Raw genomic sequence first — 26,420 nt, forward strand, 5'->3', positions numbered from 1 at the left:
AATGGGAAAACGTCGTACGCACTGCTGTCCTGACATTAGGGCTTATGATAAAACTTTTTGTGATCGGCCCAATAATGTTAAGCTTGCTATTGTCAAAGCATACTAAGAAATGTGTGTATTTGGTACACATCCTGCAGTATGGTCGTTTCTTCACTACAAATGTTGTGAAGGGTTTGTCGATTTGCAGTACGCAAGTATACCCCCTCTACATGATGTCTACACTGAGCTTTCCCGACCAGAATCAATTTAATATCTACTTTGATATGTCGCGAAAAAGCTGAATATATACAGTTCACAGTTATGTTGATTTACACTTCACACGAAAAATAGTTAGTATCGTCTTTTTGATCGCTGCACACCCAGACGTATAATCGAAAAAAAATGATATTTCTCAGTTAGACTAACGACGTGCAGACAATGTAGTATGACATGCCTTATGCTTGGCGATGGCAGGGATGAGCACATTTGGATCCGGGTACGCCAAGACGACCATAGTGTCTCCTCGAGCCAAGATGCTGTTCAACATGAGGACACCTGATGCGTGGGTGAAAGGAGCCGTGCCAATGTTGATATATTGACGAGCGCTTTTTGGTCCTGCCCTGCTTGAAAAGAGTGAATGAAGGAAAAGTTGGCATTAGGCATCTTGAAGTGGACTTCCGCTAAAACATGTGTCTGCTTTACTTTTATGCTGCATTTAGTCACACCATGACCACGTGGTATTACTTGTAAACACTGTGCTTACGGCTCATTGTTCATGCTCGAATATCGCCTAGTACTTGGGATGTATTTTTCTAAATTTTAGATGTGAAGCGGCTCTTTCACTAGCCTGTGTAACCCTGTCCGTCCGTGTCTCCGTGCCAACGCGCCACACCACGCTCCTCTCCCCACAGGTGTTGAGGTGCTGCCACCCTTCGTAGCGCGCGGTGACCTCACTCTCTCCCTCGCCTGCCACGTGCTCGCCACCTGTCACCTCTCTCTTGCTTAACCCTTTCTACTGCTCACAACGTACGAGTACATATCGAGTGAACACTCTTTCGGTTTGTTTATCTGCGATGAATATGACGCCGGAAAGCGAAGCTCCTTCGCCCACCGAAACATGCACAGAAGCAATTTGGCCTAACCCGGCCGTCGCTGGCGTCGTGAGGGTTAGCAGAGCCGATATCGTTCGTGAATGGTGACGGCGCACCTGCAACACCAACGAGGCGTGAGCCAGGGAAGCCGAACCAAAGTGTCCGCAGCGAAAGACCAACGACACCGACGAGGCGTGAGTAAAAAACACCGATCACGTCCGTTTGCAACGCTGCTGCTTCGCATGCCATCAGGGTTTCCTTTGGGGAAATGATTATTTTTATGATGTAACATTTGGTGGTGTCATTTCACTTGTTTTAAATTACTAAAGTGAAAATTTTGTTAGTCTATGAAGAAAAAAGATAGAAAACATGTGTTGCAACTACGTGAAGTGGCTGATTTTGAAATGGCATGTTGCCTGTTTAATTTTCTTGTTAATAAAATGATTAAAAATAGTTTTTTTACTTTATTAAGAAGAATATGAAAATCTTGATGGTGCGCATTGTCGCCCCATCTCCATGTGCAGATGAAGTAGAATCTTCAAATTTATTGCTTCGCCTTCTCGCGCTCTCTCCTAAATTGTCTTCCGCAGCAGAAGGCTAGCGGCGACGCAAATCAGTGTAACCATCGTTTTTGCAGCAGTTGAGTTTTTCTTTGAAAAATGCAAGTTGGTATTTGTTTCCCTTATATCTGTTCAAGTAACTGCGGGTATCGAGTGTTACGCTTAGAAGTTAATTTCTGGCAGCAATAGTTGTAATCAATCAATTAATAATTTATTGAACGTGCCCAGGAACAACCATAAGGTCTTTGTATAGTCGCACGGAAAAATAAAAGGGTAAAATTAAACGATACAATATAGTCTACAGAAAAAATATAAGAAAAAGAGCAAAAATGAACAGACAAAAAGAAGTCTGCGTAAAATCTAAAGAATATAAGACAAAACGAGAATCATGAAATGACAATGAAAATAAAGGGGAATATGCACAACTACGTAGAAGGCTTCCTGAAAAACAAAAAAAAGGACGAATCTGTACATTGTGAAAAACTACCATAAGGCAGTGCAAGGATGAGATAAAAACAATAGCTGTGGGCGGTGAAAAACATCAAAACCATGATAGTTAAAATTATATAGACTTTGTACTCTGTTAACAGTACAGTGTTGAAAGAAGTTGGCAGGTACATCCAATGGTCAATTCTCTCTGGTCAACTTACGCGGAATCCAAAAATTTACACATCTAAGAAGCAAAGAGCAGGACATAATTCCGTGAACTAGTTTTTAAGGATTAAGAGGTTAGCGCTACTTCGTCGGCAGTGAAGTGATGGCAATGATAATAACCTGACCATGTTAGAACGAGATTCAGAGTCATTTCTAGCAAAACGATGGTTGTAAAATGTCATGAATATTTTCTGGACTCGCTCAATGGCGTCACTGCCAGATTTAGCGATGTAATTCTAAACTGAGGCAGGCATATTGCGGTGTTCAATTTCTTGAAAACTGTAGGACAACTGAATTTTCGAGAGGTGCTGCAAACGCAGCTGAGAAAACGAAGGCCTCGCATTGCAGTACGTTTAGTATGAGCAGTAAAATTGAGCATGCTATCAAAAAGAACACCAAGATCACTGACCTAAAAATATGAATAATATAACAATATTTATTATTTATATTCTCTTATATTGATTAATATTAACAGTAATGTTAATATTAACACTTATTTAAATACAATTATTCTCTTTCATACACTTTGAGGGTCGATACATTGCTCACTTTTCTAACCTAGTACTTGACATATAATGGAGAGCTGGTATTTATCTAGCCTAGATCCCAGGAAATCGTTATGTTGCGAAACCTCTACATTATTATTTGAGTGATCTAGTGTCTGCCGATTGCAAAAACAACAATGTTCCGCATGTTTTCAAAAAGGTTGGCCCACTCGCATCCTATTTTCGTTTATTCACTCAAGCGGGGCATTCAGGCAAAGTATGATTTATGCTGCTAAAATAGCATAGTCCGCGTACCGCGAATCGCTTACTATTCTTCCTCCAATTTTCCCTCCGATTTACCTCTCTCATCGAAATCGCATTTTGATTACGTACTATTCATATGATTTGAATGAGTATTAAGAAAGAAGCAACGTCCTCGAAAGCAATTGAGAAAAACGGCTGTTATAAACATCCCTATAGTTTGCTCTCAGCAAGTGAGCGACGCTAGTGATGTTGTCAAGGGCACGTTTTAGGGAGGAAAAGTACCAGAGAAAAAAACACGACAATTAAAAATGTTTCAGAGGCACCAGTGTTCTCAGGCAGAAGAGGAAGAAGGCCGCGTGCGTCATGGCTCTATTTTGCGTGGCGTGGCATCACTTCAGCTGTTGTTGCCGTCTGAGAAGCCTACAAGGATGCCGGCCTGCCTGCCCAAAAGTTCGACGGAAGGTGGTGGACCCTTCGCGACTCACTGTGAGCCTCCGAAGAACCAGCGGCAGCATGGACACACCAGCATCGGCACCGCAACCATGAACGCGGCAGCCATGAACGAGTTGAGCCGTTGCCACCGCAATCAAGGTATCGGCTCAAGCTAAGCTGCGACTTTTGTTCGCTTCGACGATCTTCACCTTGGGCAGTTTTACCGTTTTCGCCACCACTTGGTTCATGCTTCTTATCACCCTGTACACGTTCTACTTTCTTTTCATCACGGGCAAGGTTGCGTATGCACATCCACCGCTTGGGTGAAGTGGAATGAACCATTCAGGCCACCGTTGTGGCACCGTAGTGTCCGCACCAAGGCTGGTTTTTCCACTTCCATCGGCAGCCTCTTTGTTGCGTGACATCGTAGACCTTCATGTGCTCACGTGCCGTGGTGGAACGTGTGCGAAACGTGTGCGTCGCAGTTATTCCATCGAATGCGTTTTTACGCATTCACATTGCCATAAAGGATTGAAACTTAAATTACTCTGATAAAATGTTTTGATCACGGCCTTTTGTGTCATGTTCTACTTTTCTACCACGGTTGTATATCGTGGTTGAAGAAAACATTTTATAAAACAATTTGGATCGTTATAATGAAAAAACACTGTCTCGGTGGAATACGAAGTGAAATCTAACCACCGTTTATGGTCAGATTTGATGCGGTAATTCGCTAACTGCTCACTTTACGCTGCGAGAACGATGTCGAGCCAACCGTCACATATGTTTAAGTGACCTGTTTGATTTCTGAAGCCCAACGCCAGCTTGTCCACGTGAGCGAGCCTCATTACCTATCAGTTTCATAAGTCTCCTAAGGCACTGTACACTATTTTACGTAAGGAGGGTTTTCACAGTTCCATTTAGAACACATGTGTAAATTAAAGTATGCTTGAAGCTAGACAATTTGGCAGAATCGCATGTTTGGTTGGTTTAACTAATTAAGAGTCTCGAATAACTGGGGAATTTTTTGAGAATGCAGATTTCCAAACACAGGATAATTGGCAAAAAGAGACAATTGAATTCTTGAATGCGAACAGTCAAAGATATAATTATTACGAAAGAAAAAATATAAACCAGCTGACCTCTTTTCGAGTCTTGCTACAAATGGGTGTAAGTAAATTATCCCATTCCAGAGTAGTTCCGACACCTCGTGGGATTCGTCCGTGTGCTTAAAGTTTTTGAATAATTCACTCTCGAATTGTCAATTGCTAGCTTTCGGATGAGCTCAGTTGATGGAGTTACGGCCCACCAGGAAAGGCGTTGGCCCCGTGTTAGATCCGCGGTGCAGGACGGACTTTGCGGCAACGAAGACGCTCTGTTTCCAAGAAATCCGTATGGGTTTCCTTGTAGCGTAGTGCTGTAATCGGATGGTGGTCAATTCTCTTTTCTGAACCCTCCCACCAGCTTGCGAGTTTCTGCAGAACTGCCTTGCAAGATATAAATATTTGTTGAGGTCTTTTAATGTGTTAACTTGCATTGCTCTTGGCAACAGTAGCATGATTGTGTTGTCAAGCGTATCTACCAGCGCAAACGTTCACACGGGTTTGTTGCTCAACAAATTAAAATCTAAACAAATGGCTACAAGATTGTATAAACAATTTACGGAAACTTTCTTGCGAAAAGAATCGGCGTTTTGGTGCTTTTAAGGAAACTTAATATTGACGAGAGGGCACTAAAGAACTCGCTTCGCACAAACGTCGGCGTCGGTGTCCGCATCGCAAGTTGGGATCGAAAATTCAGCGTAGTCCATTGTCGAAAACTGCAGTACGATGCATATAAAATAAACAATAAAAAACTTCGGTTCCAGTTAGTATCAAACCCAGGCCATCTATGAGGTGGAATGGTGTTTTACTACTGAGCCATGCTATTGCGTTAAACAGCTTCGAGGAAAAACAAACCAAAATAGACAGTATGAATGTGGTCTTGTAGGAGGAGACTCCTTAACGCGTCATATATTGCGTGGCAGAAGCATAAAAATGCGCAACGAGAGGGTATTTAAAAGGCCCACCTGTTACAAAATCGATCAGTCATGATTATAATCATCTTCATCAACAAAACAATCCGCAATGTGAGCAGCTGCGTAGGTTCGCGTGTCAATTTACAGACGTGTAGTGGGCCTTTCGCTAATTCATAGTATGAAGAATTATGGCATAGTGGGCCCTGCGCGACGGCCGTTGCAACAGGCATTCCAGGATAGTTTGAAACGGCCAGTACAATGCGCGCACAAGCGTTCGTTTCTTTGCAGCATAGTTGAGACATGCTGTTAGAACCTAAGCCAGGCTAGCAAGCGAGAAGGCGGTGCTCATTCATGAGGTCCCAGTGACGCCATGTCATTTTACTGTTGAAGGCGAAGCCCAAGCGTTCACAAAGCTTTTGTTTCATTTTGGCGAGAAACGCCTGAACCACTCATTCGCCTTTGAAAAATGCCATGTACCAAAATTCATTTGGGGAAACAGTCTTAGCTTTCAAAAGGAGGGGACGTTTTTTACCTGTCCTGTTGTCAGCCTGTTTGTTTTTTCACCGCCAGTTTGCGCCACCGTGCGCGCAGCGCGCTAAACATGGCGGCTCGTTAGAGAACCCAAGACTTTTCGAAACTGCCCCGCACTCGTGCACAGGCCCGGGATGCTTAGAAGAAATACGAGTTGTCATGAAAACCAAGTCAGCTCCTCCCAAAAAGGTGAAGAAAGGACAACCGAAACGCATGTGGGCAGAACGTGATGCCACAACTCAAGCGAAGCATGTAGAAATGGCGGTTGCTGCCAGATCGGCCACCACTGCACGCTACCTCTCTGGCAGTTCCCATACGGTGAATCAATCGCCTCCGTCACCCGTGGGCGCACAAGGGGAGGGTTCCCCTCAAAGCACCCTTTTCCGAGCAGACTCTACAGAGACTGACACCTCGTCTGTCTCAAGCTCCTCCTGGGAGCACCACACGCCGGCTAAATTTGAATTTGTTCATATCAAAGCCAACCCAAAAACAAAACACGCATCAGCGTGACCCTCTCAGGGGCACCTATTGACGAGGCAGAAGAAATTAGAAATCGTTGACTTGTACATTCACAGCCACCTGAAAATTCATACAACCATCGCCGAACTCGAAAAGACCGGGTGAACTAGTGGGACGTATGATTCACCACGCCAAAAAAGGGTGGTGGACTACGAGAGAGATATGCACTTCGGCTCTCCCAGGCCTTCGTCACCAGCAGAGTCCTGTGCTCCAATCCCTATCTCCAGCTTACGAAACGCGATAGCGAACGCATAGACGCAATAATACGGACGGCCACCAAACGGGCTCTGGGTTTCCCAATCACCACATCCAATGCGCGCTGGACCACACTTGGTGTGATCAACTCGCTGCAGGAGCTCATTGAAGTGTATCTATGAACCAATACACTCGACTTGCTGACGCCTTCAGGGCGATGTCTTCTCACTCGTCTTTACATAGAATACGCCGTTGAAACGGAAGACACGCTCGGGGGACCAGGAACTTTGGAGGCACAATCTTTTTACACAGCTTCTACCAAAAAATATGAACTTGGAGCTGCACCAGGAAAGACGGGAAGCATGCGTTCAAGTGCTATAAACACGGTATGGCAGTAACACAGGGGTTTACTACGTGGACGTCGCCGGACCTGGACTGAGGGGATACTATACGGCACCAGTATTCTACAAGAAAACGCAGGTGGATGGCTTTTCCTTTAAGGATCACAACTTAACACAGTCGGAGGAGATTGCTATAGCATTGCGTTTCTCACACCACGTTTCTAATGTAATCATTACCGATTCCTAAAAACCTTGCGGCCGCTAATTGGCATGAGCAATTTCACCCCTTCCCTACGAAGTTCTGTGCGCGTGCACGAGGTTCACCGAACCCACCCTAAAACGCGTGGTATATACCCCAGGTCATCAAGGACTTCGAGGGAGCGAAGCCGCAGACGCGGCTGCCCGAGTGCTCAATCCCCGGGTACCTCATTCGAGCCCTATGAATTGGACCCGCAACCACCGCTGCACCCGTACAAAGAAATTGTGCAATACAATCGCTCCCAGTATTGCCGCTATCCACCCCCTGCCCAGGGTCTGGATAAGGCAAGAGAAAGAATTTTACCCCGGCTCCAAACAAACACGCTGCTATGCCCGGCGATATTACAATATTTTGACCTCACAATCACCGGCAGGTGCAAGCACTGTGGGCAGACAGCCTCTGTATAACACATGGTGTGGACCTGTCAGCTCAACATGGCTATTTCTCCTCTCCCCAACCCTACGCGAGAGGACTGGTAGGCGACGCTGCTTAGCTGCTCTGACCTTCAGCCCCAATAGGGCCTGATTGCCCTAGCAAGGGAAGCGGTATCGTCCAGTGATGTCCCGGACTCAGGACCTCACTTAGTCTCTAAGACCCTTTCGGGGCTCATATGCTCTCTTTTATAACAAAGTTTTTCGCCGCCACCACCACCACCACCAGGCCGGCCTCGTCACCCTCGATATCGCAGACGACGACCGATAGAAATCGAGATGATTCATTGCACTTCTCCGTCCCTTCTCTGACTCTCTCACTCGACCCGGCCACCGAAGTCAATTTAACCTCGGGGCCCGAACATGCAGCCCCTGCCTCTCCCATACAACAATGGGGAAACGCGGTGGCACCATCATCTATAGACCAGTGGGGAAGAAAACCAACTTGTTCACCGTGTCTCGCGACGCCATCACGAGTTTTTCGCTGGATTTGTCACCACCCAGCGCGCCCGCATCAATTTTCGTTGGAACCTCGTATCCGTGGACGTACAACCAGCTGCAGACCCTTCGGAGCTCCTCGAAGTTCGGAGGATCTGCTCCCTTAACGTCAAGTCCGAGATCTTCATGGACAACACCTCTGTGGCAGTCCTCTACGATGTCGGCATAGACTTAGACGCCGCTGACATTGCGGCAAACATCTCCTTGGCCGTCCTAGTCCTATCCTGTGTGCGCCGTGGCAGGTGACTCACTATCACCTTCGAGGGAACCATTGTACAGTGGTTTCTCTTCAAAATGCGCAGGATGGTCCGTCCGCGCCTGTTTTAGCCCCTGCAATGCACTTGTTGCGGCCATTTCAGTCATGCCACCAACACTTGCTAGCGCGACGAGCGCTGCCTCCGTTGCGGTGGTGGTCACGCGAATGAACCGTGCCCTTCAGAGCACCCTCGCTGCATAAACTACAGTGGCAAACATCAGGTCAACGAGCCGTGTTGCCCCACCCTGGCAGATCTAGTGCAAGGCCACCGTCATCACCTCTTCGGAAGGCCCCGTGACACGCCCCCAAGCGTTGGAGGAACCCTGCCAACAACATCGTAAAGCATGGCAGCACGGTGGTCGTGAAGGGGCGCTCTTTTTGTGAGTTTGTCACCGGTGGTGACCGATCGTCGTCGGCAACCGCCCCTCGCCCTGCTATGAATGGGCCTCCTGCCTCTTCGAGCACAACGACCCTAAACCCGCTCCTCTGGATATGCCAGCCCCCGAGGTTAACCCGAAGGGCACGGTGATTGCCACACGCGCGGCGGCAATTCGAGCAGCGTTTGTGCTCCTACCGGTTGACTCACCGGTGTGTGGATTGTGTGCCGCGGCTCTCAGCTTACGCATGAAGCCCATCATCTCGGCGAGTCAGGCGGCTGGATTACAACATTGAGACCACCTGGACTCTTACCCGTGAGCTCATTTGAATCCTGATTTTTTTCGTGCTTAGGCCATGCGCCTAGACGAGCGCTTCGTGCAATTCCATCTTATATTGCGGAATCTTGTTCTTGTTCTTGTTTACGTTCCCTTGTGGCTTATACCCACTGTGGGGGATCGGCCAATAATTGAGTGGTCTATTAAAGTATTATTCAATTTTGAGTAAAGAAACTTTTAAGATTTCGGCTCATCAAGCTTCTTATTCGGCGAAAGGGTTTTCTGTGGCCTTCTCGATGGCTTTTCCGGACGGTCGTGTGCTGTCGCGGTGGTTCGGATACGCGCCCAGGAAGGCGGAGCAAATGTGTCCTACTTTTAACGCGATAGCGTTAGAGAGCTCGTGTGGCGAAAATTCCGCCGTCGGCACCGTTGGCTGTGAGTAAAAAATTGTCCGTGAGCGAAAAATGAACAAAGAAGCAAATAAAATAAATAACAATTTTCGTCACATTCAGGATCAAAGCAGGACCGTTCACGTGGCAAGCAGGTGTCCTACCCCAAAGCCAAAATGTTACTTTAGAGCTGCCTTTGGAAAAAAAAAACACTACATATATGCCATGTAGTGGAAAGAGACTCCTTAATGCATTTTCTTCCACAGGTGTCACTACGAAAACGAGCTTATTCGGCGATTTGTAGGCGCGTTTGGGAGGCTGTCAAACTACATCAAAAAAGGCCGGGATAGTGCAGCCATCGCCGGTAAAAACACACAGGAACTTTCAAACAGCTATAAAAATGGACTACTATGTCCATCTAGCGGAAAACATATCTTGCCTTTACAGAGGCGTTTATCAAGCAAACAGCAAAAGCTAGATAATGTGCGGCCATCTGTGAGGAATTGTGAGACTCTTTATGACCTCCGAGATGGCGAGCGTGCGGTGTGTATTTTGGAGGTCACGGGACTCTGACTTTAGATCAAAAACCCGTATGTACCTTTCGCGCGCGTGCGCTGGCACGATCTACTGTGTCCGTGCGTGCGTGAGTGTGTGCGTGCGTGCGTGTGTGTGTGTGTGTGTGTGTGTGTGTGTGTTTGTGAGTGTCTGTGTGTATAACAAAACATATTATTAGGTATGCACTTAGCGGTTGAAGGGCGCACTAGGGGCCGGGTTCCGCTATCGCGTTCAACTCCTAAAGGCGAAGCTTAAGGTTCCCCCATTTTTTATTCCTTGCACCACCATGGTGGTCTAGTGGCTAAGGTACTCGGCTGCTGACCCGCAGATCGTTGGATCGAATCCCGGCGGCGGCGGCTGCATTTCCGATGGAGGCGGAACTGCTGTAGGCCCGTGTGCTATGATTTGGGGGCACATTAAATAACCCCAGGTGGTCTAAATTCCCTGAGCGCTCCACTAAGGCACCTCTCACAATGATACGGTGGTTTTGGGATGTTAGACCCCACATATCAATAATCTTTCTTCACTTTCTTGCGTTTTTCTTACCTATTCCTTTTATTCCCATTAGCGCATCCCTGTGCCGACCTGACCTTTTACGGGTGGCACTTTTCTTTTCTTTAATATGACCACTCATACACACAATTCTTTTTAGTCGACAGAGCTGGAACGTTTCAAAGGCCGTTCACTGGAAGACCTTGAAAGGGCGGCTATGTGGAACAGTTGTTTCTTGAGTGCATATATTATTTACAGCGAAAGCTGATATGGGATCAAAACTCGGGTGACGCGTGGCGCTGTAGTCGTCCGTTGCCACCGGTGTCCATAACCACATTACACATAATTAGAAAAAAAAGGCAATACCAATGACAAAGTGGGGCTCGAACCCGGGTCTGCTGCGTGCCAGCCCAGAATTCGGCCACTGAGCTACGCCGGTTTTTTTTTTCTTTAATGCTGAGCCACGCCGGTTCTTGGGACTTGTTGGCAAACTTGCCTTAGACAGGCTTGATGTCGGGAAAGCAATCGCGTTATTACGACTTATAAAGCGTTATAAAACAGCGAATGAAAAACCAGTCTTCGCACATTGCAAATAGCGTAACGAGTGGATCGTCTAATGCTCCAACCCATTACAAAACAGGTGTTCTTGTTTGCCTCTTAACTGTGCCGCATGCCCACTTTAGGCACAATTCTTCATTGTCGTCAGCCACTGCATGAAGAATTGGCGCAAAATTCTTTGCAAGTGCTTAGCGGATACCACGCTTTTCAGAAGAATGACGAAAAAGAGCAGAGCGAATGACGGCCTACTACCCAAAAATTTTTATTATCGATGCCGTAGTGGGTCTGAAGTAAGTGTGCTTGAAGCAGTTACCCAGCGAGTGTTTAAAAAAGGATCTGAAAGGCCGCTCTTCTAGCTTTCGCTGTGACTGTGCTGCGCCTCCCGCGCAGACCTGGCGTTTTTTGTTTTTTTTTTGTGATGGGTGAAGGGGGATACCAAGGGGTCCTTTGGTTTGGGCAAGCCCCGCCGCGGTGGTCTAGTGGCTGAGGTACTCGGCGGCTGACCCGTCGGTCGCGGGATCGAATCCCGGCTGCGGCGGCTGCATTTCCGATGGAGGCGGAAATGTAGGCCCGTGTGCTCAGATTTGGGTGCACGTTAAAGAACCCCAGGTGGTCAAAATTTCTGGAGCCCTCCACTACGGCGTCTCTCATAATCTTATAGTGGTGTTGGGACGTTAAACCTCACATATCAATCAATTTGGTTTGGGCAAAGTTTTCGCTCCACCTCATCAAACACTGCTTCGCACTGAAGAAAAGAACCTTAATATTTTCCCTTGTAGAAATAATAAATTATATTATGGAAATAAACTATTTTGAGAGCGCTATATGTTCATATACATTTACTCTATCTCTTTGAAGGGTATTCTCACTGTCTCGGCTACGCAACTGTGCAGCCTCTGATAGAGCTGCTTATATGGTATCGGTAGCTGTACCTGTTATGAAAGAGCTGTAACTTTTCTCTACAGCTACGATTCATTCAGCCTATAAACATGCCGGGCCTGCAACAAAACGCTGATTCTTTTTTTATTGTACAAATGTATAATCATATTTCAAAGCCGCATAGCCTGATCAGTATAAAAATAAAAATTGGCATTTCTCTTTTCTTACTGGATGAATAACTGGTGATGAATAGTTCTGTATATATACCGGGATAACAGTATTTATACTTTCAACAAACTTTGAGCAAAGACGTAGAAGTGCTATAGTGCAAAAAGCTATCTTGCGAATATACTCAGAGAAATATTTATGCCACAAAACAGCAGTTTTCTCGGACTACACCAAACGTGCAGAGCGCTTGCATCCACACTCAAACGCACAAGCGATAGCGTCACACAGACATGACATCAAATAGGATTAAACATCAGCCATAAAATGAATGCCGATATCATAGTTTTACCCCGCCGATATGAATTGGGCGACCACGTTCCTGTGCGATATCATGACGCCCTTGGGTTGGCCTGTGGTGCCACTCGAGTACAGGACGAACAGCACGCTGCTGGGGTCAGCAGCCGCCGGCGCTGCCTGGCACTCCGACAGCGGTGTCTTCCGCAAGGACTCGAACGATTGAGCTGCTGCGTGTTCGCCGAACACCACCAGCGTCTGCGGCGTTGGGCCAAAATTACAGATGGTCCAGACACAGATAATTAAAATTTGTCGCATGGCTTAGAAAACAAATAGCAATTGAATAAATGTCATTCGTTATTGTTGATGTTTCTCAAATTATCTGGTTCCCATGTTTAAGCCGCGATCCGATTTCGAGGCACACCTCAAAGGGAGATTCCGCATTGATTTTCATTCGAAGCAATGGTTGGGGGCATTCCAGAACTTTGTGTACTTTTTTGAATATATATATATATATATATATATATATATATATATATATATATATATATATATATATATATATATATATATATATATATATATATATATATATATATATATATACAACAATTCTGTGCAGGTATATTACAATCGTTAGAGCTATCCTCATCCTATAAGTAACCCGTGTCCAGCTGTCCATGAATGAAGCTCTCATGAAATACTGATCTTTGTACCATAATTGAAATACTAAGCGACCAGAAAGACGCAGGAATGTGACATACCTTGATGGATGGGACCTTCTTTTGAGCAGCAACAACTTTTTCCACATTGTTCCCGTCACAAAACACGAGGCTGGGGCAGGAGTCCTCGAACTGGTAGCAGAGCTCGCCTACGCGAAGTTGAAGCACGTAACCATGCATCAGTCGCTTTACATTGCAAGGTCTGTGTCAGTTTTACGCGTCCCATGGTGCACGCCATCTGAGTCTTTTTCTGGATGTAACGTGAGTTACCAACGCCTAGGGCGCTTTGACCGCGACGCGCCTCCGAAAGCTTGGAAACGTCACGAGAGTCTTTGACACGCCGTTGGGCGACTCCCCAACCTTGCCGACTCTCATACGCTAAGCATCCCAATTGGAAGGACGCAATAGGACATTAACACGGTGGCTAGCTATGCACTGCCTAGAGTTAACGTGACACTTAAAGGAATAAACACGCAATGTAAAAGTACAATAGTGGACGAGGGCATAAACCGAAGAATGCATACGAGGGCAAGCGCTTGTCTCTGTCTACTCTTCGTGTAATGTTTCCGTCCAAAGTCGCACTGTTATATATTTAATACGCTAAACCAACTGTGTTCTGAGCTGAAAAGAGACAATCATACTAAAAGGGATGGTTTCTTATTATTCTTTAGAAGAACAACAGCTTAGAGTTAACTAAAGCCATGTTCAAAGCTAGTGCCATTACGTTCGGTTAAGTCCGCACCGACGTTTCCGCCTGATGCAGTAGTACACACGTTTGCCTTTGCAATGGTCCCGCTGCGTCATACAGGCGCGTATAGCGTGTTTACCTTCCGTTAACTAGTCAGGAGCCTTGAACAAGTACGAAATTGACTACATTGTAGGGAGAATCTAAGACGCTCCTTTTTCTCGTACTAATCAGTTTTGATGACGGTGCGGACAAACAGTATAGATTAGGTTCCTATGACATACGAGATTCGAAACACATAATAAACGACAAAAATGAGACTGCATCATCAATGCTAGAAATATATTACATCATATAGTCGAATTTCAATATCTGTGATAATAATGGTGGGGTTTAAAGTTCCGACACAACGATGTGATTATGAGAGATGCCGTAGTGAAGAACTCCGGGATTTTCGACGACCTGGGGCTTTTCAACGTGCACTTAAGTAAACGGGGCTCGAGCATTTTCACCTCCTTGAAAATGCCGCCGTCGTGGCCGGCCTTCAATCTCGCGACCATCGGGAGTCGAGGAGTAAGACCACTAGACAACCACGACAGGTCCTTTGAAAGTCAGGGTTATGGACTTTCCGTGGACTGCGAAATTGCGTACCATTGTACATGACCCGTGTTATGATTTCTCACTTGTTTATATCTATCACATGCCACATGAAAAGCCTCAATTTACTACTACACATTGTTCCAAACTACAGTTTAAAATAGAGACAGGCACTGACGACAATATATGCCCCTCCCCCTCCATCACTGGAAAAAAAAGGAGAGATAGTTGCTCGAGGACATTGAAATGTATACCACATTATTTTGAGCCCAAAAATTAGAGTGTTTAAAACTCTTACAAAAGTGTGTTACACTTTAAAAAGAGCGTTATTGTAAATCACTGTACAAAACGAAGCGGCGTATTTTGAGAAGTTACACGATAGTGGGAAGGGGTATACACATCCGAAGGAACGTGGGGTAAGCGATCGGTAAAAAATGACAGGAACTTGTTTTAGTTGGGTCACTCCGAAGGCTCACGCATTCAAAGCTGGTGATATCAAATATGCTATTACAAATTCGGTATTAACGAAATGCAGATCACGACGGTTTGTTCCGGGAAAAACATAGGGGTGGAGTGGCATTGAGATGCAGCGGTTGGGGGAGCAGGCGAACTGTCATCGTTTCCTGTCATCACTGAATGGAGCTAGGATATGAATGGACACGATTGCCATCGGGACAGTCGGTAAATGAGGACGGTAGCTCGTTTGGGATTTGGCTTCATGAAACACATGAATGATACACTATTCAGGGTCACTAAAACACGTTTTTTGTTTCATTTGCGCTTGCAACGACAAAAAGCACGAAGAAATTATTATTGATTTCTTAAAGAACTGAACTGTGATGTATCAATTTTAATTATGACCATCCTGCTCTAACGATAGCATCGAATCAAGTGAACTAACAAGCCTAACAAACACCGTTAGCAGCCTAGAGGAAGAAACACGTACAAAAGAGCTCGGGTGCTCGTAGTCCTGAAAACAAGCGGTCCCCTGATGCTGAGTACAGCCTAATCATGTAAGAGAAAATGCCGCAGTAATACGGAAGCAGATGAAATGCATGCATTATACTTTTTTGATGATTATACATTTAACAGCGTACTAAAGCGTAGCTTGCTTGCGATAACGTGGAAAAAGTATACTCTGCTCTCTCATGAGGAAAACACGCCTAACAGACAAGTTCAAGAGCGTGCAAGAATCACCTCGTCTCCACTTGAAGCACGACAGGTGCCGCCGTTAGTTGGGCTACGCAGGGAAGCAATTTGCGGGTTATAAAATGGTGTATACAACCATTAAATAGAAGGAACAAGGACGAAAGTGTGAGGCTGAACAGCTCAACAGCTGTAGCGCGCTGCTATCTTGTCGACATCTGGATAGGCGTTTGTGCAGCCCCGTATAGTGAGCACCTGTTCGTCTTGTTCTTCCTTTCCAGGCCAAGGGCTCGGCAGTATGCTGTGGTTGCCCTCTGAAATATATCTGTGCTTCCGCGTCTTCTTCAATATCTATCCCCTCCTTCCTAATAATTAGGTAGCGTTTGTTACCATTCCCATGGCATCTAACGTACTTCTCGCTTCGTGTTTCCCCTTTGTGCGTAGTATACATGCGTTTACATATAGTATGTTAATAATAATCAAGAACTAACGCTCCGAAAGGTTGGGCTTTGCCATCACGGCGCGGCCTCCGGCAAGCACAACGCCGTAAAAAGCGACGATGGCATCCATGCTGGTGACGCAGTAGAAGCCCGCCATGTCTCCTAGTCCGAATCCCAGGCTGCGCAGGCCGGTGGCAATGCGGGAGCACATTTCTTCCAGCTCTCCATAAGTGCACCGCTCGTCCGTGCTATTGTCGATCTGCGATGGGGACAGATGTAAGAGGAACTTAACGACTACAGAAATATTCGCGCGCACACTGGATGATAAACAGACTTATTCACATTGACTTACGTCTATAGACTGCTTGGTCTCGTCAAAGTTTATATTTATTTTTCCCGCGATAAAATTTATTTTGAGTTATTTAGATCATTTTCCGAAACTCCTTGTTACTCAGTTTTAAAGAGCCAGAAATTCGTAGCTAGTGCAATGTTGTCAAAGGACAGACACATCGAACAAGCGAAAGCTTTCATTGTTTTGGTTAAAATAAACAATAGATCGGTGTCTACGCATGTTTTTTCACTTGTAGGGACCCCTAACCACCGACAAAAAATAATTAAGGCAGCTTCGCACTATAGTGGTGCAAAACCTGAAGAAAGTGCGGAGTGGGGCAGTTTTGTTTCTTTTCGGTCTTAATTTTCTTTCCTCTTCTCTTGCTTTTCATCGCCTTTTTAAATTGTTTGTTTTTGTTTTTCTCTTTATTTCTATTTATTTATTTTTCTGGGAGGCCAACCTCGCTTTGGAGGACCTGGACTAACAACGACGTCTCGTCACCAGGGCCAAGGAGGCAGTGAGGACCAGACGCTTTCTGGAATGAGAAGACCTCCCCCCTAAGGTGAACGCGGAACCTACACCGCCACACCGTTTCGAAAATGAACGTTTATTCCTCCTCCTCCTTTCTCTTTATCTACTTATTTCTCTTTCTTGCTCTCTATGTGTTTCTTTCTTTTTTCTTTTTTTCCTATTTCTATTTCTCACTTGATTTCTTTTCTTATTTTTATATGTAGTTTTGTCGGCTTTACACCAAGCGACGACAGCATACGACACCATACGACAGCCCGGGCTCCTAAAGCGCCCCGCATTGTTTATCATCATCAATGTGCATTAAGAACAAGAGAAAGAACACTTCTTGGCGCAACCACACGCTCAGTATACTACAGGTGGCTATGCTATTTTTACTTCTGCCTACGTCACGCCAAGCTACGGTGGCATACGATGACAGCATATACGACAGTAACTGACAGCCCTGACTCCTAAAGTGCTCCACACTTAAAAGGAACGAGGGTGTTCTGTCATGGTGTTTATCGTTATTTCGGTGCACTTCGTGATTCAGGGGACGTCATTATGGTATATACTCTCAATTGGTACATATGCGAGAAATATCAGTTACGAATCGTTGCCCACACTAATTTGACGGGCAGTCTCTCACCCGTTATCGCATCACTATCGTGCGCTACACACTGATTTCACTATGGTTTTGTGCGTTTCCGGAACCAGAACGCTTCCGCTTTCTGATCCTAGCAATTTTATGCAGTTTTTAGTTTTACCGGGAGACATTGCTCCCCGCTCCAGCGTGACAGAAGCAGTGTCTTCCCCCAGTCCACGCAGCCAGATGTATGCCATGGCAAGCTGCTCGTTAAATCAGCGCCTTCCCCAGAACCAATGATGACCACTGCCTGATGGCTGTGGACGCAAATCCTTCGGCGGCGTCGACCGACCAGCGATCAGCTTTTGCGAGCTCATCGTTGAATTGTAGCGCCTGTTCGAGCGCCAGCGAGTACACGGAACTGCCCCGCCGCGGTGGTCTAGTGGCTAAGGTACTCGGCTGCTGACCCGCAGGTCGCGGGTTCGATTCCCGGCTGCGGCGGCTGTATTTCCGATGGAGGCGGAAATGTTGTAGGCCCGTGTGCTCAGATTTGGGCGCACGTTAAAGAACCCCAGGTGGTCGAAATTTCCGGAGCCCTCCACTACGGCGTCTCTCATAATCATATGGTGGTTTTGGGACGTTAAACCCCGCATATCAATCAATCGAGTACACGGAACTCTACTCGGCCACCGGCGACGTATCGACGGGTGACAGCTTCGAAACCGTGAGAAGCAGGAAGGCCAAACGAAGAAACGTCAAGCCATCTTCCCCAGCGGAGACGTCAACTGTGAAGTTAAAAGAAGAACGCTGGTCACGCACCATCTTGTACGTGCCCGAGGACTCCTCCATCAGCTTTCGAGGAGTAAATAGGCAAGCTCCCTCTACAGTATACTTTGAAAGAGTTATGCCGAACAAAATTTTGGGTATCCATGTGAACACACAGAAGAATATTTTTGCTGTGGACACGATGTCAGCGCCTTAAACAACTTCCGCAGAAAATCGGAGTTCACCGACATCAAAGTCTGACCGCTGATTCCAATAGACGACACCTGCATGGCGGGAGTAATCTATGACATTTATTCTGCCATAGAAAACTCAGATCTCTCTATTCTTGTAGAACTAGTGAACGAGGTAGTTATCACGAATGAACTTCGCTTCGGAAACACCCGCTGTGTAAAGATAATGTTCAAAGAAACTTCTATTCCGTCACATGCTAAGGTGGGTCATTACCGACATCCCGTTCAGCCATTTGTTCCTAAACCTCTTAGTGCCACAACTGCGAAAAAATTGCACGCGTCAAGAGTATATGCACAAGTACCACAGTACGCCCACGATGCCTTAAGCCACGCCCCACAGACGCATGTCGGACAACAAGTATGAAGTGCAGAAATAGTGATGGTTCACGTAAACCTTCCTCCAAAAAATGCCTGTGGATTAAGAAGAAAATTGCTATTAGAAAACAAATGGTCAGATAAAATTCATATCACAGAAAGGCTGCTCAAAATGTACAGCGTCGATGCAGCCGACGTAGAAGCCATGCAACACAGGGTGTCGCGCATCCCCCATCATCTTCGAGCACGGGTAAAATAGTAGGCACGTAGCGAAACGAGGTGGACAAGCCCTCAGCGGTGAATGGCTGGCCTACGCTTCCGCGTACGCAGCCTGCAAAGGAGCCCCCTCTCAGGCCTCCCTGCCCTACAACTTCCTCCGAGCTTACTTCAGCTGAGGATTGGTCAAGGATAGATCTACAGATCATCCCGATGCTACGATTCCTGGTCGCTGTCATGGTAGACCTACCGAGAAGCTTGGGAACTCTAACAGCTTAAAGCGTATTACAGTTGCTGGGCACGTTGAGCCCAGTCCTCGCCTCGCTCACGTAGAGCCATGACAGGAGATCAACAGTCGTTCCGCAAAAAGGTCACAGAAGCATGAGTTATCCAGTGGAACGCTAGGAAACTTTGATCACATGTTTCTAATTTTTGTCAGTACGTGTTTTTAAACTGTTTTCCAATCATTGTAATTTGTGAATCAAACTTAACAAACCTGATCAGACTATCGGGATACGTATCAATCCCACCCAAAACGTGCAACGAAATCAGCAAGGTCCTTTTGTATGATCCTAGAGAGCTTACCTGCATTATTCGACCTATGTCACCTCATCATAAAAAGCAGTATGTTTGCCTGACAGTGAAGCCAAAAAAGCCTCACCTTCATATAAGTATGTGCCTACCTATCTCCTTCTGATCGTTTAGATTGAAAAAGACTGAAGGACATACCTGCGGGTATCCCAGGTCCATGGATAATTACAGGGAACCCCAACGCCCACCATCATATTGGTGGAAGTTCAAATGTCAATGTCATGGGCGCAAAACTGGCTTCATTTGTGTCGGCTAATGAACTTTCTCTATTCAATGATGGGAGCTCTACATTTCCACGAGGGTCCACGCAAATCAGCTGCTTGGACTTGACATTTGCGTCCCATCGCTTCCCTTGAGGATGCACGCGAATAAGTGTCTCATTCGTTACTTTGCTGTGTCTAAAAAGCGCGCGCTTTTCGCAAATGGAGACTGCAATGATTGCAGTGACCTTTGTGTACCCTGTAACTACAGCTTAATCATTCCAGGTAAAGCCCGAGGCCAGCCAATGCGTACGACCTTCCCCTCTTCGCCACCTCGAGATAAGGGCGCGTGAGGGAGCGTCACTCCCCTTCTCTAAGCCGAACAAAGTACGCGTAGGAGATTAGAGCACGCGCCGTCGTGCGATGTGGTGACGTGCGCTCATTGCGCCATCTGGCTGGTAATGCTGAAAACACAATTCCCCCTTACCCCGAGATGCTCGTGAGCAGCGGTAAGTGGTAGATATAAGTAGAATGTCATTTTATTGGTCGAGGATGTGCTCCGGGGTGGCGCAGTGGCTAACGCCTGACTTTCCCGACACAGAGGGAACCCGTTTACATCATAGCACACGCCTGGAAAAGCTATTTTAGCTTATTCGCTTTTTGTCACATATCGACTCGCATGTGAAGGAAACGGCAGGGTACATGGCTGGCTCGTTTCCGACGTTCAAGATGAGCGTCACCACGAAGCGTGAGATAACTTGAAAGATAACTTGCCGTGGACAGGAACCAAACCTGCGAGCTTCGAATAACGCGTTCGATGCTCTACCACTGAGCTACTACGGCGGCTATCCTCCCAGCCACTTATTGGGTTTATACGTGAACCCAAGTGTGGGAGTGTCAGTCGGCGCCATCTGTAGCCATGGCGGCGAGTGTGTCACACTCTTCATGAGCCTGTATGGCGTCACGTAGCACGTGAACTTATTACGAGCTGGCAGCTGACCAATAGTTTCTCGTATACAACCTAAGACACCAAGCCTGCCAGTACGAGACCCTCGTTAATGAATAGGGGAAAGAAGTTTATACCTAAGGGCTCGTTTTTTCATGTTTTAACACAATAATATGGCGATCTAAGAGACAATATTACCAAGGAAACTATAGGGGAAGTTATTAGACAGAATTGTAATGCAAATGCGAAGAAAGAAAAGTGGATGACAAGATAACTTGCTGTGGACAGGAACCAAACCTGCGAGCTTCGAATAACGCGTTCGATGCTCTACCCCTGAGCTACTACGGCGGCTATACTCCCAGCCACTTTACTGGGTTTATATGTCTTGTTTTGTAAACAAGTTCCACGTGTGCCTGTGGCGCCGTGCGTGTTTGCGACCAGTTGAATGAACTGCGGGCACCGGTGATCAACACATACTGAGCACAACTGTTTATAGCGTATACGCCATGTATGGTCACGCTCTGCAATCGGAACTTATGGGTGTAGAGATACGCAGGTGTTGCACCCTCACCAGTGCTGTCCGGTCGGCGAATTCTTTCAATGCATTCCGCAAGCACGTGGGGAAGTCACAGTCGGGAACCGGAGGTTGCGGAGCTGCAGATCGCACCACATTGTCCTCTATCACTGTGGTTGGGCCACGTGGGCTCTGCTGGGCGGCCTTTTGTTCTTGTGGGTCAGTCATGCTGATGTTCCTGCAGTTGGAGGTATGCAGCGTACAGCTTAAGTAAAACCCAAATATTTATTTATTTATTTATTTATTTATTTATTTATTTATTTTACCCTCAGGGTTTTCACATTACAGAGGGGAGGGGCATGGTACATGTAAAAATGGGAAACAACACTTGATAAATATATACAAGAACAAAATTTCAATAATTGGCATAATAATACAGAATTACGTTATATATAAACTACGTCAACAAAGACAACGTAGCAGTAGCGATAATGCAGGTAGTAGATATTCAAGCACTAAGCAAAGAACAACAAACACTCTCAAAAACAACAAAAAAAAACAAAAAGGACATGACACACATATACATATACACGTACATACATCCATATATATATACATATATAACACAACGCAGAAATCAAGTAGCGCCAAACAGGTTTATTATAGGACCATCATCAATATTATAGGACCATCAGTGAGCTCGATGTGATAAAACGTTCGGTGCGGATCGAAAAATTGGCAGGTGGAGCCCACAGAATTGGAAGAAGACATGCTGAGTTCGGCGCAATCTCTAACGATGTCCATTTATGATTCTCAGCTTTTACTACACTCTCCAACTGTTAGCCGAGTGCGTTAGTATTGTTCTACGAACTAAATTAATGCTTAACTACATACTGTTTGATATTTGTTTAGCTCCCCAGTAACAGGAATGTCATTTTAGGTAGAGGCCATTGCGTCACCGGAAGACACTAAACCTCATTAGGACAAACAAAAAAAAAGAATCATAAGATGCAGTAGACGACAGCAGTTTGAAATTACATAGAGTCACTCCTTTTTATAAGGGCATAAAGCTATAGTGGTACACCAAAACAGCTTCAGAAATAAGATTGAGTGGTGCTGATTGCGAAGTTCTTGGTCTGTGGCTCTCTGAAAATAATTCAATCGCATTATATTAGTCACAGTTGTTACTCACAAGCTCAACACACGAAAAAGCGGGCAATTATTAGAGGCGGGTGAATAGTGAATTTCGCAACCAAATTGAATACGAAGGGCATTTAATACGAAGGGAGAAACGAGCCCTGTGCATGAAAAAATTTAGATTTGGAATTCTACAACGCATTCTTGTTATTACAACTTCAGCTCGTCTTGCTGCACACCATTTCCTGCTCCAAGGGAACTGTAGGTGCGGAAAGTCCGGTGATGAATCGAGACGAGCTCATTGTCTCTTCTTCTTTGTCCTCTCTTCTTTCTCACAATGACACATACACGCAGTGGCCTAGGCCAATTTCTCTGCACGCCCGTAGCAATATTGGGGTTTTAAACTGCATCATACCACCCTACCTTATCCAGTTTGCGAAAATTGCCATTATACCTATTGTCGCTACCACTACCAAAGCTGAAACTAACATCTGCGACCGCATGCTCTGCAACAGAATGCATTAGCGACATTGCGACGAAAACCAAAGACGAGAAGAGTGGTTTTTCCTAAATTTCAATTGAAGATAGTTTAGCTAACTGACATATGAGGCAAGGAATGTGTGCAGACAGACCAGAACAAACTAAAGTTTTTATTGTAAGCAGGCTGAACCATATATAAAGGAGGTGCGTAGCCAACATTTATTTTTGAGTATCATGGGGGAAAGAGGAGTGGGTGTTGGTATTGATCCCTCTAAATATAGGGTGCCGCAGCTAACTACCACAGTTTAAAAATGTGCTGATACTCTTTATGATGATGCGACCAAATGCATGTTTTGACGACTGCATGAAGTAAATCACACTATTCTATTCCGCTGAACTGTAAATTTTGTAATATATATAGGCTCACTCACAAATCAATCAACCTGAGCGAAAAGTGCAGTTAAGAAGTTGTAGATCGGTTTGTGGTACGTAGATTACACAGACTGGTTGTTAACTTTTAGATATTGGAGTTTTTCAGCTTCCTGCAGACGTCCACGCAATACACTAAAAACTACGTGACATGCCCGTGTGCGCGCAGTTATTTCAGTGCTCCCCGAAGTTCCACCTGCAGATGACCAAAGCGTTACGCCACGTGTGGACAGTGGCACGATGGGGGCTGTACAAGGACGGACTGTTTGCCTGCCGTGGCTCAAGTAACAACGGTGCGTAAGTGGGCATGTCACGTGGCATACTCTAGTTTGCTGGCATGCGCAGTAAGAATGCAATCACTGATTGATTGATTGATATGTGGGACTTAACGTCCCAAAACCACCATATGAATATGAGAGACGCTGTAGTGAAGGGCTCCGGAAATTTCGACCACCTGAGGTTCTTTAACGTGCGCCCAAATCGGAGCACACGGGCCTACAACATTTCCGCCTCCATCGGAAATGCAGCCGCCGCAGCCAGGATTCGATCCCGCAACCTGCGGGTCAGCAGCCGAGTACCTTAGCCACTAGACCATGGTGGCAGGGCAGAATGCAATCACTGATATGAAATATAGGTACAATGTTTGTTGGTATAATGTTACGGATCCCACCACTGCCACCACTCTTACGACTCGCACTGCCGCCGACACTGTTGCGTAGTGCGCCGAGGTCACGGGCCGCCAAGGTCACCAGTCGTTTGGTAGCGTGTGTTTCTCAGGTCGTGACTGCTTCTGCACAGAGCTGATAGATGAGCGGACAAGACGACGATGAGTTTAGGCGAGGTTTATATACAGCATAGAAAAAGATGCGTTTCATATTCGGCCCTGGGGCCGACAGCTTAGACTCGAAGAGCCGGGATGTCTTCTCTCAGACGCATACATCGGCTGCATGGTGAAGCGCCGCGTGGTTCTTTATAGTTGGGTTTTAGCAGCGCGAAAAATGCACAAAAGACAAGAAAGGGACGAGACAAGCACTGACTTCCAACTAAAATTTTATTGACGGGAAGACCGTTAATATGCAATGGAGCACAAAGAGTGAAAAAAATGACGTATTTTAAGATACAAATTATCAACTAACGCCATGCCTGCTGCGCCTACCCTCGCATCTCAAGAAACATATCTCTTTATCTGAAAGGGCAACTGAAGGCTTGCTTACACATGCGCTGCTTTCAAGCTCCATTTGAGCAGCCTCATAAATTATACGCACGTTTTCCTCTTTAATCTTGCATAGAACTGTTGTTTTTTCAAACAGCGGAGTGCACCCACACGTGCTCACGTGTTGCGCTAAGAAGCCATCTTTTCCGCCACGAACATTATTGGCATGTTCCCGTAAGCGATCGTTAAGGCATCTGCCCGTCTGGCCCACATAACATGCACCGCAAGAAAAAGGGGTCCTGTAAACGACGCCTAACGCGCAGTCCACAAACTGCGTTCCAAATTTGATAGGGCATTGAATGTGAAGCTTGGTGAACTATCTGTAGTAAAGACCTTTCGGTATGTGGATGATTATCTGTTAATTTTGAGGTGTGATTTAGAGACCTTTCATTCCAAGGTCATGCAGGTGTTGCAAATCTTTCGCGAATGCCTCTATCCACTCGTGGTGACGCACGAGATGCCGGAAAGGGATAGCATCCGCTTTCTTGACCTAAAGATTTCTTTTTCGGAGAACCACACGTGCTGGTGTTACGAGCCTCGCTCGCAGAAGCCTGTTCTTCCGTTCTCGTCTGCGCATAGCAAATTAGTAAAGAGAGGCATTGTTCAATCATGTTTTCACAATGCTTTAGAGAGGTCGTGTCACCACGTCTTAGAAGCTAGTCTCTTGGCACAGTCGGAGCGCCTTGAAAGAGAAGGGTACCCTCGCACTTTGCTCATTTCCGTGGCGGAGGCAATACACAGAAAAAGGAAACGATTGGGCACTGTTTGCAACAGTGATGGCACCACAGCGGAGAAGAGGGAAAAGGTAGCGGTTATTCCGTACATGCATTCTGTGTCACACCGCCTAAAGAAAATAGGACAGCGCCTCAATGTGAAAGTGGTCTTCAGTGCCCCTGATAAGTTGTCCCAGTTGACAAACAGGACCTGCCCCGTAAAGAGTATGAGAAAACGGTGTATGGTGAGGCACAGAACGCAGTTTGTGGACTGCGCGTTAGGCGTCGTTTACAGGACCCCTTTTTCTTGCGGTGCATGTTATGTGGGCCAGACGGGCAGATGCCTTAACGATCGCTTACGGGAACATGCCAATAATGTTCGTGGCGGAAAAGATGGCTTCTTAGCGCAACACGTGAGCACGTGTGGGTGCACTCCGCTGTTTGAAAAAACAACAGTTCTATGCAAGATTAAAGAGGAAAACGTGCGTATAATTTATGAGGCTGCTCAAATGGAGCTTGAAAGCAGCGCATGTGTAAGCAAGCCTTCAGTTGCCCTTTCAGATAAAGAGATATGTTTCTTGAGATGCGAGGGTAGGCGCAGCAGGCATGGCGTTAGTTGATAATTTGTATCTTAAAATACGTCATTTTTTTCACTCTTTGTGCTCCATTGCATATTAACGGTCTTCCCGTCAATAAAATTTTAGTTGGAAGTCAGTGCTTGTCTCGTCCCTTTCTTGTCTTTTGTGCATTTTTCGCGCTGCTAAAACCCAAGTATGCCATACCAACTAGCCCAGTCAACCGCTCTATTAGGTTCTTTATAGGCCCCAGGCGATCCTTTCCATCCTCAACGCCCAATCAGAACTGCCGCCGGGTCACGTCAGAATCCCCCAATGGGGACCCACCGCTGGGTGGCACCATGATTCTCAAATCCGGAGCCGCTGCGCCGGGTTGCACCCAAGGACGAGTGATGTTGCTACACATTGCATATAGGACTCGCCAGACTGAATGGCGCCGCTTGCATCATCGGGCTGATATCGGGCCCGCGGGTTGAGGGAGCTCACCATGCGTTGCGTAAGACAGACCGGCGGCGCCGGGCTACATGACATCATTGAGATGATGGCGTCAGGCAGGCTCGC

General features: G+C 46.1%; 1 protein-coding gene across 4 annotated transcripts in view; it reads right to left on the minus strand.

Annotated features, from left to right (window-relative positions):
- The window catches only part of LOC119176989 (luciferin 4-monooxygenase), a 117,323-nt gene that overhangs the window by 84,347 nt on the left and 6,556 nt on the right, over positions 1-26,420 (minus strand). For all 4 annotated transcript variants that reach the window (XR_012887129.1, XM_075878371.1, XM_075878369.1 and 1 more), the window contains exons 2-6: positions 21,370-21,550; positions 16,142-16,349; positions 13,265-13,371; positions 12,556-12,758; positions 434-599 (exon numbers count right to left, since the gene is read on the minus strand). Coding sequence is in view for 3 of the 4 variants with exons in the window: in XM_075878371.1 (XP_075734486.1) it covers positions 434-599; positions 12,556-12,758; positions 13,265-13,371; positions 16,142-16,349; positions 21,370-21,540 (855 nt within the window). In the remaining variant the exon portion in view is untranslated. The remainder of the gene's footprint in view (positions 1-433; positions 600-12,555; positions 12,759-13,264; positions 13,372-16,141; positions 16,350-21,369; positions 21,551-26,420) is intronic.

Source organism: Rhipicephalus microplus, chromosome X (genome assembly GCF_043290135.1).
Source record: "Rhipicephalus microplus isolate Deutch F79 chromosome X, USDA_Rmic, whole genome shotgun sequence".
NCBI classification, from domain to species: Eukaryota; Metazoa; Arthropoda; class Arachnida; order Ixodida; family Ixodidae; genus Rhipicephalus; species Rhipicephalus microplus.